This window comes from Carcharodon carcharias, chromosome 4 (genome assembly GCF_017639515.1).
Source record: "Carcharodon carcharias isolate sCarCar2 chromosome 4, sCarCar2.pri, whole genome shotgun sequence".
NCBI lineage: Eukaryota > Metazoa > Chordata > Chondrichthyes > Lamniformes > Lamnidae > Carcharodon > Carcharodon carcharias.
The window spans coordinates 48,280,429-48,296,772 of NC_054470.1; the positions used below are offsets into that span (position 1 = coordinate 48,280,429).

The following is a 16,344-nucleotide window of genomic DNA, read 5'->3' on the forward strand; positions in this document are numbered from 1 at the left end:
GCATTTAATCTAAAAATTTCGGAAAAAGGGATCGGCCCTTTTGGTATTGCTGTAATTAAGCAACTCATTTTCTCAATTATAATCTGCTCTTAATGCTAAAGAAATGGCAAAAACTTTGAGAGCTATTATTATGAGCTAACCAGCTGTAAATTCAAATTCTCATTTGTATACAAACTGTATTGTTGTTCCTTCATGGTAGTGGGTCAAAACTTTTTAACTCCCTCCATAACTGCCCCATGGGTGTACCTCCACCAATGGACTACTGTAGTTCAAGGCGGCAAGCTCACCACCACCTTCTCAAGCACAATTAAGGATAGATAATAAATGGTGACCTGGCCAGTGATGCTCACATCCCAAGAATCATTTTTTTTTTTAAAAAAGCTTTAAAGTAATCTTCACCATGGACGATATAGAATCTTTAAATTATTCTTCTTCCTTGGGATGTGGGCATCATTTGTTGCCCATCCCTATCTGCCCCTCAGAAGGTGGTGAGCTGCCTTTGTGAACCGGTGTAGTCAGTATGGTGCTGCTAGGAAGAGAGTTCCAGAGTTTTGATCCAGTGACAGTGAAGGAACAGCAATATAGTTCCAAGGTAGGATGCTGTGTGACTTGGAGGGGAGCTTACAGGCGGTGCTCCCATATGTCTGCTGCCCTTGTTCCTTTAGCAGAGACAGTGGTGTAGTGGTAATGTCACTGGACTAGTAATCCTGAGGCCCAAGCTAATGTTCTAGGAACAAGGGTTCAAATCCCACCATGGTAGCTGGGAGAATTTAAATTCGATAAATAACCTGGAATTGAAAAGCTAGCCTCAGTAATGGGAACCATGAAACCATTGTCAATTGTCACAGCAACCCAGCTGATTCAATGACACTCTTTGGGGAACGAAATCTGCCGTCCTTACCCGATTTGGCCTACGTGCAACTCCAGACCCGCAACAATGTGGTTGACTCTTAACTACCCTCTGAAATAACCTAGCCAACAAATGCCGGCCTAACCGGTGACACCCACATCCCATGAAAGAATTTTTTTTTAAATGAAGCAGCTGAAGTTAGTTGGGCTTAGGACACTACCCTGAGGAATTCCTGCAGTAACGACCTGGGGAGGAGATGATGGACCTCCAGCAACGACAACCATCTTCCTTTGTGCTAGATATGACTCCAACCAGAGAGTTTTCCCTAAAACTCCCATAAACGTGTTGCAGATGCCATGCCTTTTACAGGCATGAAGATATCACAAACTTTAAAGCTATATTTTTAAAAATAATTACCAAAAGTCATTTAAGATAATATACCATGTGACTAGACAGTATCCTGCTCCAGACAATCCTGAAACTCAAGCAAATACCCAATTAAAATATGGACAATCACATCTACTTGTGAAATTCACACATCCCTTTTGTTAAGGATGGATCATCAATAGAAAGAACCGTGAATAGAGACATCGAAACTCAATTGAGTGGTAGACGAATATGTAATGGATCTCATCAACATTTCATTGTATTGTGATGACTCCTCATCCCAAACACACAGGCTTGGCTGTCTGAAACATGGAAAAGCCACAACACAATAACTACACAGTCTAACTCACCACCCTATTTGGAAAAGGGCTTTGGGCTTGTAACAAGTCACATGGGTTAGGCAGCCATATTTGCTACCTCCTTTAAAAATATAATAGCTATCATAAATATAACATATCATCAGAAACATCATTTGAGCTATCAAACCAGCTGCAAGACAACTACACAACCAATGTAATTTAGCGCTCTGGTTCGAAAGGGGGAGAAGGACTCTTCCCCCAGCCTGTTCCAACTTCAATTTTACCTGAGAGCTGACCTCTTGGCAATTCAACTACAAGAGGCCTCATAGGTCACTGAGAATCCTCTGCTTTTACAAGATCTCCACTCCAGCTAAAGCGTCAATTTGTCCAAGAAATTACAGGCCTGCTACAAGAGACTGAAATGATTCCAGATTGTAATTATATTGCTTTTTACTTCATCTGTGTCTAACATGTGTGTGCGAGATAATGTAAGACATTGCATTTAAACTTCCGGGACACATGCGTGCTAATAAATAATCTTTATTTTTAAATTCACAAAAGCTTCCTACCTGAATCATTTAAATTGGGACAAGTCACGGAGGGTAAGAAAACACACTAGCCTCCAACATTAAAACACTTTGATCACAGACAACAATAAACCCTGTCCCTGACACAGACAATATCCATTCAGACGTGTCAATGATGGGGAGTTGGTTCAATTAAAAATGCTATATTTACCCATCATACTTTATTTATTGCACTGCTTGTAAAAGTAACTGACTATATTCAGTACAGCATTTGATCTCTCAAGCCTTGGGTCTGAATTGAAGCCATTGAGAAACAAAAGAAACAACAGTCCAGCATTCTCTTTTTTGGAGAGAGTTAGCTTGAATCACTAGTCATTATTTGGCAAGGAGGGAAAAAAGGTCATTAAACAAAACATGCAGAGATAAACATAGGGGGAAATATGTAATTAACTTGACTAGTTCAAATTCAATTTCAATAATTTCCAATCTGAAACAGATTAAAATTAATGCTGGAGATGCCACTAATTCTTATAACTTAATTTAACTAGATATAGAACAAAATTAAGAGGTTAGTTCAAGCCTAATTTCCAGTCACAAATTAAAATAGAAAAAAAAATTTATACCCCAGAACAAATGCAAATTATGGTACTTTTTATTTAAGACCACCAATACACCAATTAATTTATAACTGCAAACAATATTAAAATGTATTTTATTAAAATAGTTAGCTTTCATCCAAATCCATCCATCTCCAAACTATAAATTGCATAAGTACAAAACTGTACAGGCTCCATGTTCACAAATTGCATTCGTGTGGATCAATCATTTTATTCTGTTAAAGGCACTTCTGTGTACCCACCAATGGGAGCATAATAGTCTGAACAGCTGCTTCCCTTTTCTCAGCCTCAGAAGCAGGCTTTCCAGGAACTTAAAGGGATCAAGAACAGGGGCCATAGATGCAACAAAATTTACTACTCAGACAAAAGAACCTGCAAAATTAGATTAGATAGTTGGATGGGAGAAAAACAGCTGGAGAGAGAAAATAGCAACAGGGCAGCACCATCATTTCATGATGGTGAATGTCAGCATGGACAGATTCAGTGCAATGGCCCATTTCTGTGTCGTAACATTATGGACGTATTACGCTGGCTCAGAGCTCAGCAGCACCTCCCCTTTCCCTACTAAATATCCCCCCATGCCATAACACTCTATTCTTCTGACTTTGGTCTCTTGAGCATCTCTCTTTTGCATATCATCTACCACCAACTATAGCTCGGTTGGTAGCATTCTTATCCAAGTCAGATGCTTGTAAGTTCCAGTTCCACGCCAGAATCTGAGCACAAGACGACTGATGCTCCAGTGCAGCACTGAGGGAGTTCTGCACTATTGGAGGTACCGACTTTTTGTTGAGACATTAAACAAAGGCCCATTTGTCCTCTCAAGTTGATGCAATGGATCTTGTGGGAGTATTTTAAATTATAGCAGGAGATTATCCTTGGAATCCTCGTTAATAATTATCCCTCAACAAAACCACAAAAAACAGTGTGTGTTTGTGGGAGCTTGCTGCTGCTGTGCATGCAATTGGCTGGTTTCCCATATATCACAACAGTGACTACACTTCAGAAGCACTTCATTGCCCCAAAGTGGAGCAATTCAGCCATCCTGCAGTCATGAAAAACACTATAAAAAAAGCAAGTCTTTCTTTTAACTTTGGCATTATAAGTTATACATTCTAGAAGTACCTAAACCCATCTCTGCCTGTCCACCCCACTACATTCATTCTGAAAACCAGCCTGCTTGGCAATGCTTCTGGTTACTTGTCCTAATATCACCATCTTGGGCTCGGTGGCTAATTTAATTTTACTGCAATTTGGGTAGGTCAGGGCAAGAGCGAAAAGTTGGTTCAATTAAACATGGACATGAGACACAAAATTAAAACTGAAGCTTTTGAAAAACCAAAGGCTTTATCAAGTTTTAATGTTTGTTCTGATTGTATATTTTGCTCAGTTTTCTTCTGCCATGGAGTAGGAAGGCAAAAGAGGCAGTAACCTGATATAATCTACCCATCAAGAGTTGATTTTCCACTATTTGGAGAATGGTTTGATTATATGGCTTTTCCCTGTGAGACAAAAAAAATGACAGCCAGTTTTAAAATCCTACCAACATTAAATGTGACCTTTGCAGTATCACCAACACCACTAAAAAGAAAATACTTATTTATAAAAGTGCCTTTAACATAGAAAACCATCATAAGGTAACTTCAGAATTGTACTCCAAACCAAAAGAGGACATATTTGTATGAAAATACTTTGCTGCTCATACATTAATCCTCCATAGTCTTCAATTGGTCCAGATTCTTTACATATCGTGTCTCTCTCAGCCACCACCGCTGTCCTTGCTGGGTCCAGATACCCAGTGCCAAAGATTTTAAAATTATCATCCTTGTGTTTAAACTCTTTCATAGATTCACCACTTTTAATCCCGAACATTCTTCAACCCCAAAATCTCAATCCCTCACTTCAACTGCGTGCATCACAACAATTTACACAGCACTTTTAACATAATAAAATGTCCTAAGGTGCTTCACAGGAACATAATGCAACAAAATACGAGCCACAAATGATATTAGATCAGATGATGAAAAGCTTGGCCAAAGAGGTAGGTTTTAATGAGTGTCTTCAAGGGTAAAAGTGAGTTAAAGCAGCGGAGGGGTGTAGGGCAGGTATTCTTGAGTTGAAGAGCAAGGCTCAAGGCACAGCCACCAGTGATGGAGCATCCCCAATTTTCCATGCTTAAGGGGAACCAGAATTTGAGGAGCGCAGAAATCTGGGAGCATTGTGGGGTTGAAAGAGCTGAGAGATAGGGAACAGCGAGGTCATGGAGGGATTTGAAAACAAAAGCGAGCATTTTAAATTCAAGGCATTGCTTGACTGGGGGCCAACATTAGTTAGTGAACCCAGGCATGATAGGGGAATGAGATTTGGTGCGAGCTAAGACATGGGCAAAGTTTTGGAATGACATCAAGTTTATGGAGGATAGAATGTATGAGATCAGCCAGGATTGCATCAGAATAGTCAAGTCTAGGGGGAGCAAAATCATGAATGAGGGTTTCAGCAGATGAGCTGAGGTAGGGACAAAGTTACAGAATAGAAAAAGGCAATCTTAGTGCTGCTGCAAATATGAGGTCAGAAGCTCATCTCCGGGTCAAATGTGACACCAAGGTTGCAAATAGACTGGTTTAATCTCAGGCTGTTGCTAAGGAGAGAGATTGAGTCAGTAGTTAGGGAACTGAATTTGGACTTGGGACCAAAAACAATAGCTTCAATTTTCTAATATTTTAGATCAAGGAAATTTCTGCCCTGCTCATTAAATACTGAATGTCAGAAAAGTAGTCTGATAATTGAACAATAGTGAGTTATTGAGAATACTGTAGTGGTGAGGTGGAGCTGGGTGTCATCATTATACATGCGAAAACTACCTCTGCTTCTGATGATGTTGCCGAGGGGCAGCATGTTGATGTGAAATGGAGGGAACCAAGGATAGATCCTTGGGGATACCAGAGGTAACTATGCAGGAGCAGAGAGGTGGCATAATGAGTGATATTCTGGCTTTGATTAGATAGATAAGAGTTGGCTGGGCAACAGTGGAGAAGCGTTGGAGAAGGATGGTCTAAGGTGAACCATTTCAAAAGCTACAGTCAGATTGAGAAGAATGAGGATGAAAAGTTTACCTTAGTCACAGTCACACAAGATGTCATTTGTAACTTTGATAAAGACTGATTCAGTACTCTGGCAGGGACAGAAACCCAATTGGAGGGATTCAAACATGGAGTTGCAGGAAAGTTTGGAGCAGATTTGGGATCACCCCACCAATGATAGCTTTGTCTTAACTATGCCAGGTTCCACTTACCCACCATTCTCTGCTTTAACCTGTTTAGGCACCCAGTCCCTCAACATTTTTTTTTAAAAACAATGTCTCTCTCTCTCAAATCTGTGCCTATAGCAAAATTATGGTGCCAAGTTTCCACGTAAACCTGGTTAGGCCCCTAGTCCCACAACACCTCAATTTTTTTTTTTACATTCCCACCTAGTATTAAATTTTTTCCCCCCATCTGTTGCAATTGTATCCACCAGCCCTGCTACCGCCTCCACCCACTGCTAAAACAAACCTGAAACTCTTGTTCAACTCTACTGTCCCTTTGCTGCATCATTTGCAGCCATGGCTTCAGCCTCCTAGATTCCAAGCTCTGGAATTCCTACCCAGTCATCCTTTTATGCATCTGCTGCCCTTGTCCTTCTAGGTGGTAAAGATCACAGGTTTTCCACCATAACTTGGCTGAAACCTATTTATGGGCCTAACCAGGATTTCTGAAGGTGTGGGAAAAGCACTTAGGGAAATCCACCTTCCTCTTTAAAAACTTTTCATCCCCTTCCTCCATCTCATACCCCACAACCAACTTATAGCCTTCCAAGTTATTGCAGAGTGTTCTGCTATCAAACTTGGAATTTTTCACAATCATTTATTTGGCAGTCTTGATCAAAGGAGTTGTCAGTATTGTTTATTGCATTGGTTAGAATATCGAACAAAGTTCTCAGCGTGTAAGTCGACCTTTAAAGCCTCAAAAAAGTCCTTCCAAAAACAAGTCAATTTACACACCAAGTATAAAAGTGAAACTGCTGGCTTGGGTATGGGTGGGCACCATTTTGAAACATCAGCATCTGACGCAAGCAGTGGGCATGCCTTAAAGTCCCACAACACAGCCTGTATCACCAGTTTGATCCTTTGCACCCAGTTGAAAGGTACAAGTAAAATATGCATTTTTGCAGCGAAAATTTGAAGCTTTACTTGCATTAGTCAGCATGCCATGGCTAAAAAGGAGAGGAGAGTGGGAAGGTTGACTTATACATGAATACATGCAAAAGCATGAATTTTGGGGCTGGAAAAAATGTGGTCATCATATGCACCACAATTTATAGCGTCATTTCATTTCTTTCCCCACAATGCATCTTTTAATGACAAGAAGTTAATTTCAGGTAGGCAAAAATTTGGAAAATGCTTTCGAAATATCATCTCCAGGTGTCTCAATTTTGGAACCTCGAGGCTATTCTGATATCCTGTTCTTACAAATTTAAGAACTCACAAATTGCAAAAAGTCCCAAAAGATAATAAAAAAATACTGGGCATAACTACAGTTCATCACTTCAGGTACTAAAAATAATAGATGATCAAGTATGGAGAATTATTGCCATGTGAATGCTCCACTGTTTTTAGTGGGAGTGAATACAACAAGCACAATAGAGTCGCAGTGCTAACATTGTGTTATCATTAGACATTTTCAGATGCATGAAAGACCTTGCTCATAGTTTTGAAGAGCTTCACGAGCAAAAGACCACTGGAAATGAAACCTCACACAATGAAATTCCTTATTTTTGTGGGTACTATCTCAATAGGCTTAAACTGCCTTCAGTGATTGAGATGCTATTGTTTGCAAAAACAAGTCTGTAATACAGCTGGGAACTGTACTGTCCCAAGGTCAACTGATATCAACCAATGAATCTCACATAGCCCAAAAATGGCATAATATGCAAGAGATGCGAATTAGCATCAAATATTTTGGAGTATGGGTGCAAAGGGGAGCTACTGAATTAATATGTACAATTAGACAATTCAGGCACATATCCAAAATTGGATAATTTTGAAAACAATCACTGTAAAGTTTCATTGCCACAATGTGACTGTTTACATTTCAAAGTGAAAGATGATGGCCATATTAAATGGAATGTTAAACAATTTGATGCAAAAGATATGCACATTCATATCAGTGATAAAACACAAAGTTACAATGATGACTTAAAGGTAAATGCACTGTGTGTTGTAAAACTAAAGAGATCAGAAAACTTCCACTGAAAATCTGCACTGAGTGTGGCACCTCTACAGTCAAAATAGCTTGATGTTTGCTGCCTAGACTTAGACTTGAGTCACAAGGATAAGGCACCAGATGATGGGTGACACCAAAAGAGCTGCATCCCAGCATAAGCCATTGCCTTCTGGATAAAGGCCTACTTCTCGCAGAAGAGAAAGGCACCCATTACACAATGGATTTGATTTTACTGCTGGAAATGACCACAAGTAATAAAAGAACTGACCATCAAAAAGTCAAATTTCAAGTTGTGGTTGCCATCAGATTCTTCTGCCAGAATTTCATTTTGCTGGGAGCAGCTAATTAACAAGGAGCCCCAGCGGCAGCCACTTAAGAATGGTAACCACCCCAAGAGCTGCCAGTCCATTCAGAGGGCCAGCAACACCACTGCTAATGGTAGTCATTGCTGGGACAGCACCTGGCAGGAAGGTGACATCATTACTGCAAAGATGGCCACTGTCACCAGGGGCCCTGCTGTGGGCCATGGAGCCCCCATATTTACCTTGCAGTCTCTCCACACAGCAGCAGGCCCTTCCAATGTGGGCACAATGCCCACAGAGACAGAAAGTGGCCCTTGGTTAGCCACTTAACTGGCTCAGACTCCTGGCAAGGTGGCCACCCTGACACCTTTCCCACCACTGGCAAAATGACACGGTGAAGTCAGTGGTGGGGTGGGGTGGTGCAAAGAAAGGAAGTCCTTTTCCCATCAGTTTGCCTCTCAGTCTAGCACCTATTAGCCAGTAAAATTCCAGCCTTAGTTATTTTATCATTTGATGTCAAAGAGGAAAAAAAAATTCTAAATCCAAAAAGGCGGCAAGGAGTTTGGCAGTCAAAAGTGGAGGCCAAGTCTATCCGTTGAAGGCTGCAGCCATACCAATCTTTCATCCCTTTTGATAACGCCAACAACAACAAAAAACAAAAATGAATCTCATGTACATTATGGTTCAATGTTCATTCACAGCTGGAATTCTAACATAAGCAACTTTTACTAAAAACAAAATCTATATTTAACAGAGCACATGTTATATTTGAGCAGCAGAGAATGGAGTCTACAATTAAATGCTGTTATATATTTTTGAATTCATTCATGGGATTGGAGTGTTATTGTCCATCATTAATTGACCTCAAAGTTGGTGGTGAGCTACCATCTGGCACGGCTGCAACCCACATGCTGTAGGTATACCCACAATGCCGTTAGGAGGGGGAAATCAAGGATTTTGATCCAGTAACAGTGAAAGAATGGCAATATAGTTCCAAGTCAGGAGGTTGTGTGACTTGGAGGGGATCTTGCAATTGGTGGTGTACCCTTGCATCTGATGCCTTTGTCCTTCTCGGTTGCAGAGGTCACAGGTTTGGAAGATGCTCTTGAAGAAGCCTTGGCGAGTTGCTACACTATATCTTGTAGATGGTACACACTGCTGCCACTTTGTGCTAGAGGTACAGGGAGTGGACATTTAAGGTGGCAGATGCCATTAAGCTGGCTGCTTTGTCCTGGATGTGGAAAGATTTCCCGAGTTGTTGGAGCTACACACATTTAAGCAAATGAAGAGTATCCCATCACACTCCTGACTTGTGCCCATATCTTTCACCACATACAGTATTTTATGAAGTCGTGACGCAATTTGAGTTAACAATTGTTAATTCTTCGAGTTGAAATCCTGTTTTCTGCAGATTCAGGAGCTGTGTTCTTTGCCACAGGATACCCAGCCTCTGAATTGCCTTGTAGCCAGTATATGGCTGGCCCAGTTAATCTTCTAGTAATGGTAAGCCCCCGGGATGTTGGTGGTACAGGATTCAGCAATGATAATGCCATTAAACGTCATGGGGAGATGGCTAGATGCTCTCGTGTTGGAGATGGTCATTGCCTGGCACTTGTGTGATGTAAATATTGCTTGCCACTGATCAGCCCAGGCCTGATTATCGTCCAGGTCTTACTGCATGTGGACACGGACTGCTTCAGTATCTGAGGAGTTAAGTGATTATTAAGAAATAACAAAATGGTTGCTGCTAGGGAAAGGAAAATTTGCAGAAAAATGGTATCAAACTATTTTGAAGTCACCTTGTTTATAGGGTTTGAAGTCAAAGCACAAAGAATATTTAACTTAATAAACTGCATCAGGGCTTCATTAGATACCTCTGCAATTAGTGTGCATGCCGTGAAAGATATGGAGTACTTTAATTTTGGTGGCTAAGGTCGTAGCTCCAAAAACATGGTAGCTAAGACAACATGGCATCCAGCTCCTCTATTTTGTTTTAAAATACTATGGTACAGATTTTACAGTTAGCAGCGAAGTGATAGCTCTCACCACTGACGAAGAAAAATGGCCAGAAAAGATGGTGTTCTGTGGTATGGATTTCACTTTGGCACCAGCTGCAGCATCCAGTAGGGGATGTTATCGTGCAGTGTAAGCACCCAATAACATTGAAGAATTCTCACAGACAGCAACATCAGGAAACAAAAAGTGCAGATAAACCTTCACTTTTTATTCATGCTAAAGAAAGCAAAATAAAAAAGTCAGATATAGGCTGTCTGAAAGGTAAAAGCTGAAATTTCAAACATTAAAAAAATCTGTGGTTTTAAAAATCTGTGGATTATCACTGAAGAAATTTGACATTCCTGTAGTGGTTCAAGACAGCAGCTCACCACCACCTTCTCAAGAGCAATTAGGGATGGGCAATAAATGCTGGCCTAGCCAGTGACACCCACATCTAATGAATGAATAAGTATATAAAATTTAGTTTTTGTTGGACCGTAGAGGCTGTTTAGTAATAATGGCTTAGTACACATTTAAAAATGCAGTTACACCTCATTTTGAAGCAGCCCATGTCCAAACGCAGCAAGGCCGGGACAATGTTCAGCCTGGGGCTGACAAGTAAGATTCGCCCCACAAGTACCAGGCATGACTATCACCAACAAGAGAATTTAACCATCACCCCTTCAACAGCATTACCATTACTAAACCCACTACCATCAACATCCTACGGGTTACCATTGACCAGAAACTGAACTGGACTAGCCATATAAATACTGTGGCTACAAGAGCAGGGCAGCACTTCTGGAGTTCCATGTTTAGCTGGGTATGTCTGGACAGCACAAGTTGCTGTTGGTTTCACAGTTGTAATAGCTGTGAGTGCGAACAGTTGTGTTATTCCACCCACAAAACCCAGGCTAATACTATCCAGGTGATTCATTTGGAGGCCATAGTTTAGGTATTCGCAAATGAACTTTGAATGTATTTTTACGACATTCCAAACAGTATGTAGCCATTTTAAATAATTGGGTTAATGCTCCAACTTAAAAAAGGCAAAGAGGCATGTCATATGAATGCACTGTGGTTGTGCACGAACAACAATTTCTATGCTCAAAATGCATAGTGCTGTAGCAAGAAATAAATGTATTATCTTTGTTTACCAATACACAATTCATCATTATATTTTGGACCAGCTCAATGGTATGCACTCTTATACAAAGTACTGTATATATCAGAAAATATCTATACATAAAAATGTCTACACCCAAAAACTATAAAATGCAGGTAAAGTGTAAGAAACACTGGGGGTTGGTTAGTATATCCCTATTTTACATCACCGCCCCACCCCCACACACTGACCCCAGAAAATGAAGTTCATGTCTAAATAGCATGTTCACGAATAAAACTGCCACACAAAATGGTCCTTATCACTATTTTTCAATCATAGTAAACATTTTAGTTTTTCATACCCCTTTCCCACTATGTAATGAAAGGTCAAAGGTCACTAGTATTACAATCAGCTACTGTCAAAAACACTACCGCGTGCACAAATTGGGAGGAAAGATTACCCTGTTAGTAAAGTAGCATCCAATATGCTGAACTTTTCACAAGGATAATAATCTACAATATCCTTTATCCTCAATTTAAAATGGAATTCAGATTAGCACTACCCAAATGAAGTGCAATAACCCCTGTATAATCCTTAACATTTCAACTAACTACAGCAGGTTAGCAGAAATTGAATTCCAGTCTTCAGCAATTGCCAATGTGACTTCTATGAAGCCAGTTTCGGATAAGGTGCCTGTGAAGAGAAAAACTGCCCAGAAGATCCAACATCTCCTGGCATGGTTGGACCATGTGGGGATGTTCAAAGAGCTGGTTTACTCTGAACAAGCCACAAATGCAGATAGATAGCTACAGAGAAGGAAAAGAGGAGCAGGTCAAAAGAAAGGAAGAAAAGAAATTCCTTCGCAACGCCTCGACCAGAGTAGACATGCTAAACAAGCAGCATCCCTTTTCTCAGTATAAACTGTTGCTCCTTTTGAAATTTGGTATTCTTGTCTCTGCCCTGATGAGTGCAATTTGAAAAGTTTTGACAGCATTTCTCTTTTTTCAGCAAAACCGAAGAAATTCAACACCCCATGGATACATTTTAAGAATAGTGCACAAATGTCACCACAAGGCTTATTACATATACTTATTACAGCACTCCCACTTTCTCAAAACAATAATGGAGTCAAAGCCTTAACATGGTTATTTACTGAAATTATTTATAAACCACTTCAACTTCATCTTCAAAATTAGACCTTAACACTTTGGATTCCAAATCAGACTCTGGTATCCATTTTGTATATTGTTGCAATTATGGCTACAGATGATTGCTGAGTGAATGTCATGTCACCAAAGCAGCGTTCTTTCCATACACCTAGAAATCTGCAGCTAAGGTTCAACAGTCTTAGGACCCACATATGTATACAACTTTTTGAGAAAGAAAAAGTAATTATATGCATGCATTTCCAACTAACTTCCCTATTATACATGTCTTTAATGGAAACTATGCAACCTTGTCACACCAAGTACATCACCACCATATCCCATCCAGCATATCCAGCAGGAGGGCAGAATGACAGATTGCACAATTTCCATTATAAATGTGGACATAGAGATTTTTTTTTTTAAAAAAGGTCAGAATATATGACTTTACTAAATTGCATCTAATCCCTTGGCCCAACTAAGTTCCATCCACGTAACACCATTTGACCTAAAGACCACAATTGATTTTCACATTCCTAGTGAGCAGTGCCACTGGGGATCAACTACGCTATGTTACAAATCTTGGATGCCGGCATACCATCATATGCCAACACACCACATTTACAAGAAAATAAGGAAAGGTATTGCCAGGGTTTTATTGAGCTTCATCCAAAGCTTCTAACCACCAAGGTTGTGTAAAATTGCTGCTTTGGAAATGGTAACCCTGCACCTACATGTATTCTAGAGAGAGATGTGCTAATGTACCTTGTCGAGCTCATCGTGCAGTTCAGCCAGACTGGGTCTGATGAGCTTCTCTCCGAGCTGAGCCACCGTGTTCCTGTAGTGATCGATCCTGGGCACCGCATCGATGGTGTTGTGGCCGAAAGTCCTGAGATAGTAAGTGTTGCTGTGCGTATCGTAGTAATGATGAGTTGCGGTACCGGCCGAGTGCAGGCTGCCCTCACTCAGCATGGTATCGCCATTCTGGGGGTAGCCGTTCATACTCTCGCTGGCGGCTTGCTGCGGCTGACCGTGTAAGTCCGATGCCGAGCCGTGGGGCGGCGGGGTGGACGCCGGCGGCTTCTCCGCAGCTGGGTCGACGAAATTCACCCGGAATCTGCCTTTCGCCTCTTCTGCAGCCGCAGTGGCGGCGGTGGAGGGTGGCTCGGGGGCAGGTGGTGAGGCTGAAGACGGAGCTCCCGCCCCGCCGCCACCGCCATCCCCCCGCTCCTGGGCTGGGCTCGGAGCGTCACCCTTCGGCCCGTCTCCCCCTCCTCCCCCCTCGGTCACCAGGTCGACCTGGAAGCGGCTCTGACTAGCTACGGGACGTAGCGGCATCGCGGGCTCGGGGGGGCCGGCCTGACCCTCAGTCTGCTCGCCACCGGCCGGGGAAGCAGGAAAGCCGGACTCCATCCTCTCTTCTTGTCCTCGATCCTCCTGCCCCGCTTACAGCCCGCGCTCAAAAGAAAAAAAAACACACACACACCAGTCAAATTAAATTGAACAAAAAAAAAACCCCGATACCAATTCCTCCTTCCCCCCACCCCCCCTCTCTAAACTTTACACCGGGACTTGGTGCTATTTTCACCGGTCCTGCACCGTCAGCCTCGATCTGCAGTGTAAGAGCGGCCGCTCCCGGACCCCCAGCATTAATGAGCTGCTTGTCGGAGCCGGCTGCCCGCTCACTCCCTCCCTCCCTCTCAATTCCGGCTACTCAGTAATCCCAGCCCTCACACACTGTCTCACTCACTCACTATCTATTTATCAGTCTCTCCTTCTTTTCCTCCTTTATCTCTCACATCCCTGACCGGCCTCAGCTGTTATAAGCCGGCGCTCTCCTCTCCTCTCATTGGCGGCTGCAGAGTGCGGCGGGGGTGTTGCCGCTGGAGACAGCGCACAGCCTGATACACTCACTCACAAGCTCAATGCTGTACAGCACAGGGCAGGGCCAGGCTAAATATCGCGAGAGACAGACAGACAGGCTGCTCTCAGCTGCGGTTTTCTCTATCTCTGCTGCTCCGTTCCGGGGCTTTCAGTTTCAAACACGCTCTGTCCCCAGTGCTTCTAAACGTCGACCCACAATATGAGAAGACACGAGCAAAACAAAATTACTGCCGAAGCTGGAAATCTGAAACAATCCAAGGAGAGAAGAGTGGCCAAATTGAGCAATGAGTACATTGTTAAACAATAGCCTGTTCAAAATATTTTCTTACGCGTATTGTGTTTCACGGTAGGTAGGGAAGCTCAGTAGGCAATGGCAGGAAAGGTGTCCCCTTTTTAGCCAAGGGTTGGAGACATCTTAAAGAGAAAACCCGTCCATAATTTCAATTTTTAAAAAAATGATGAGGAAAATAGCCTGCAAATGCTGAACAACTGAAATGCACAGCACGTCAGTCAACATCTGTTCAGAAGAAAAGGCAGATTGTGTGGTTTGGGGTTTGCAGATAGGCCAAGCGTAAAGAAGTAAATTGAAGAAGTAACTGCAAACTGTTTACTAGAAGATTGTTAGATGACACAACAGGTCAAAGGTGAGATGATACAGATATCTAAATAAGACCGAAGTGTATGTAAATACCGAGGAGTTAAAAAGGAAATCAACACAATAAGAAAAGGGAAATGGGGAAAAAAAACAAGGGGCAAGTTCAGCAAACCGGAAATTACAAAAAATTGAAGCAGGGTTCGAAATAATTTTTTCTCAAGGGGTCTTGAGATTTTCCAAGGGGCCACTTTTTGGGTTTCAGGGCAACTCTGGTTTTTGGTTACTCTTTTTTATTTTCAAAAGAAGAATTCAGGATATCATTCATCCTTAGTTCCTTGTTTTTTTTCCTCAAATTTGGATTCTAAATACAACTCCCAATTCACAATAATAAACTTAAGAATCAGATTAATCTCGGATTCCAACTATTTGATACAATGAAATGGCAGATCTATAGAGAAAGACCATGGGTTTAAATCTACAGAAAATGTTTAACATATGGAATGAAGTTCAATAATGTAACCTAATTAAGAATTTCAATTGTAAGCCAATTGAGCTTCACTGACAACTTAGATGAGCGTTTCCTCACTCTGCAGGACAAATAACATCTTTGCTGCTCAATTCTGGCTTATGGCACTTGTTTGGAATATCAGTTCAAAGTACCAAGTTACTGCACAGAATTAAAAACAGAACCACAAGATACGATAATGCTCTACCACCTGTCTCCACCCACCACTGGGATGGGAGGGAGACATAGATACACACAGCCTGGCTGCTGCACGCCAGTGCCAGCTGCTCCCAAAGTGCAAACCCTCCCTAGATGAAGTTAGGCCTAGACATAGTTATAAGCGGATTCCCCAGGACATGCAACCAGCGCCTAGCGACCCTTGATTGGGAGGAGAACAAGCACAGGAGAGAACCAGAGCCCGCAGTGGTGCCTCCCTGTCAAGCAGCAGCCCTAGCCAAACAACCTAGCTGCTCCAGCCAAAACTAAGATCCACTCTTCCGGAAGTGGTCTCCATCAGCCACATCCACCTCTACTGCCGAGCATGTCAAGGGGCAGTGCGGGGGGCGGGGGGGTGGGGGGGCGGTTCGCTGCCTACCTGACTGCCGTGGAGATCTTAGAGCTGGCCAGCAATGTGGCCCAGGACAAGAAGACTCACATCATCCTCTGCCACCTCCAACACACCATCAATAATGAAAAGGAGCTCAACCAGCTGCTGGGAGAACTCACCATAGCCCAGGGCTTGGTATGGTCCTGACCAACATCCAAGTTGTGCTGCTGCCCGAGAAAAGAGGACACCCAACAAGGTAAAAGGACAAGATCAGAAATAAAAGAGCAGGAAGATAGGGACTTGTGATTGGAGGAGCTGGAGAGAC

At 42.2% G+C, this 16,344-nt stretch overlaps 1 protein-coding gene across 2 annotated transcripts in view; it reads right to left on the reverse strand.

Annotated features, from left to right (window-relative positions):
• The window catches only part of slc12a2 (solute carrier family 12 member 2), a 241,325-nt gene extending 226,943 nt beyond the window's left edge, over positions 1-14,382 (reverse strand). Inside the window, exons 1-2 of one of the 2 annotated variants that reach the window (XM_041185697.1) lie at positions 14,243-14,382; positions 13,254-13,946 (exon numbers count right to left, since the gene is read on the reverse strand). In XM_041185697.1, coding sequence (XP_041041631.1) covers positions 13,254-13,901 — 648 coding nt within the window. In that variant the 5' untranslated portion in view covers positions 13,902-13,946; positions 14,243-14,382. The remainder of the gene's footprint in view (positions 1-13,253; positions 13,947-14,242) is intronic. The other variant, XM_041185698.1, reaches the window with a different exon arrangement.
• Positions 14,383-16,344: the final 1,962 nt, after the last annotated feature.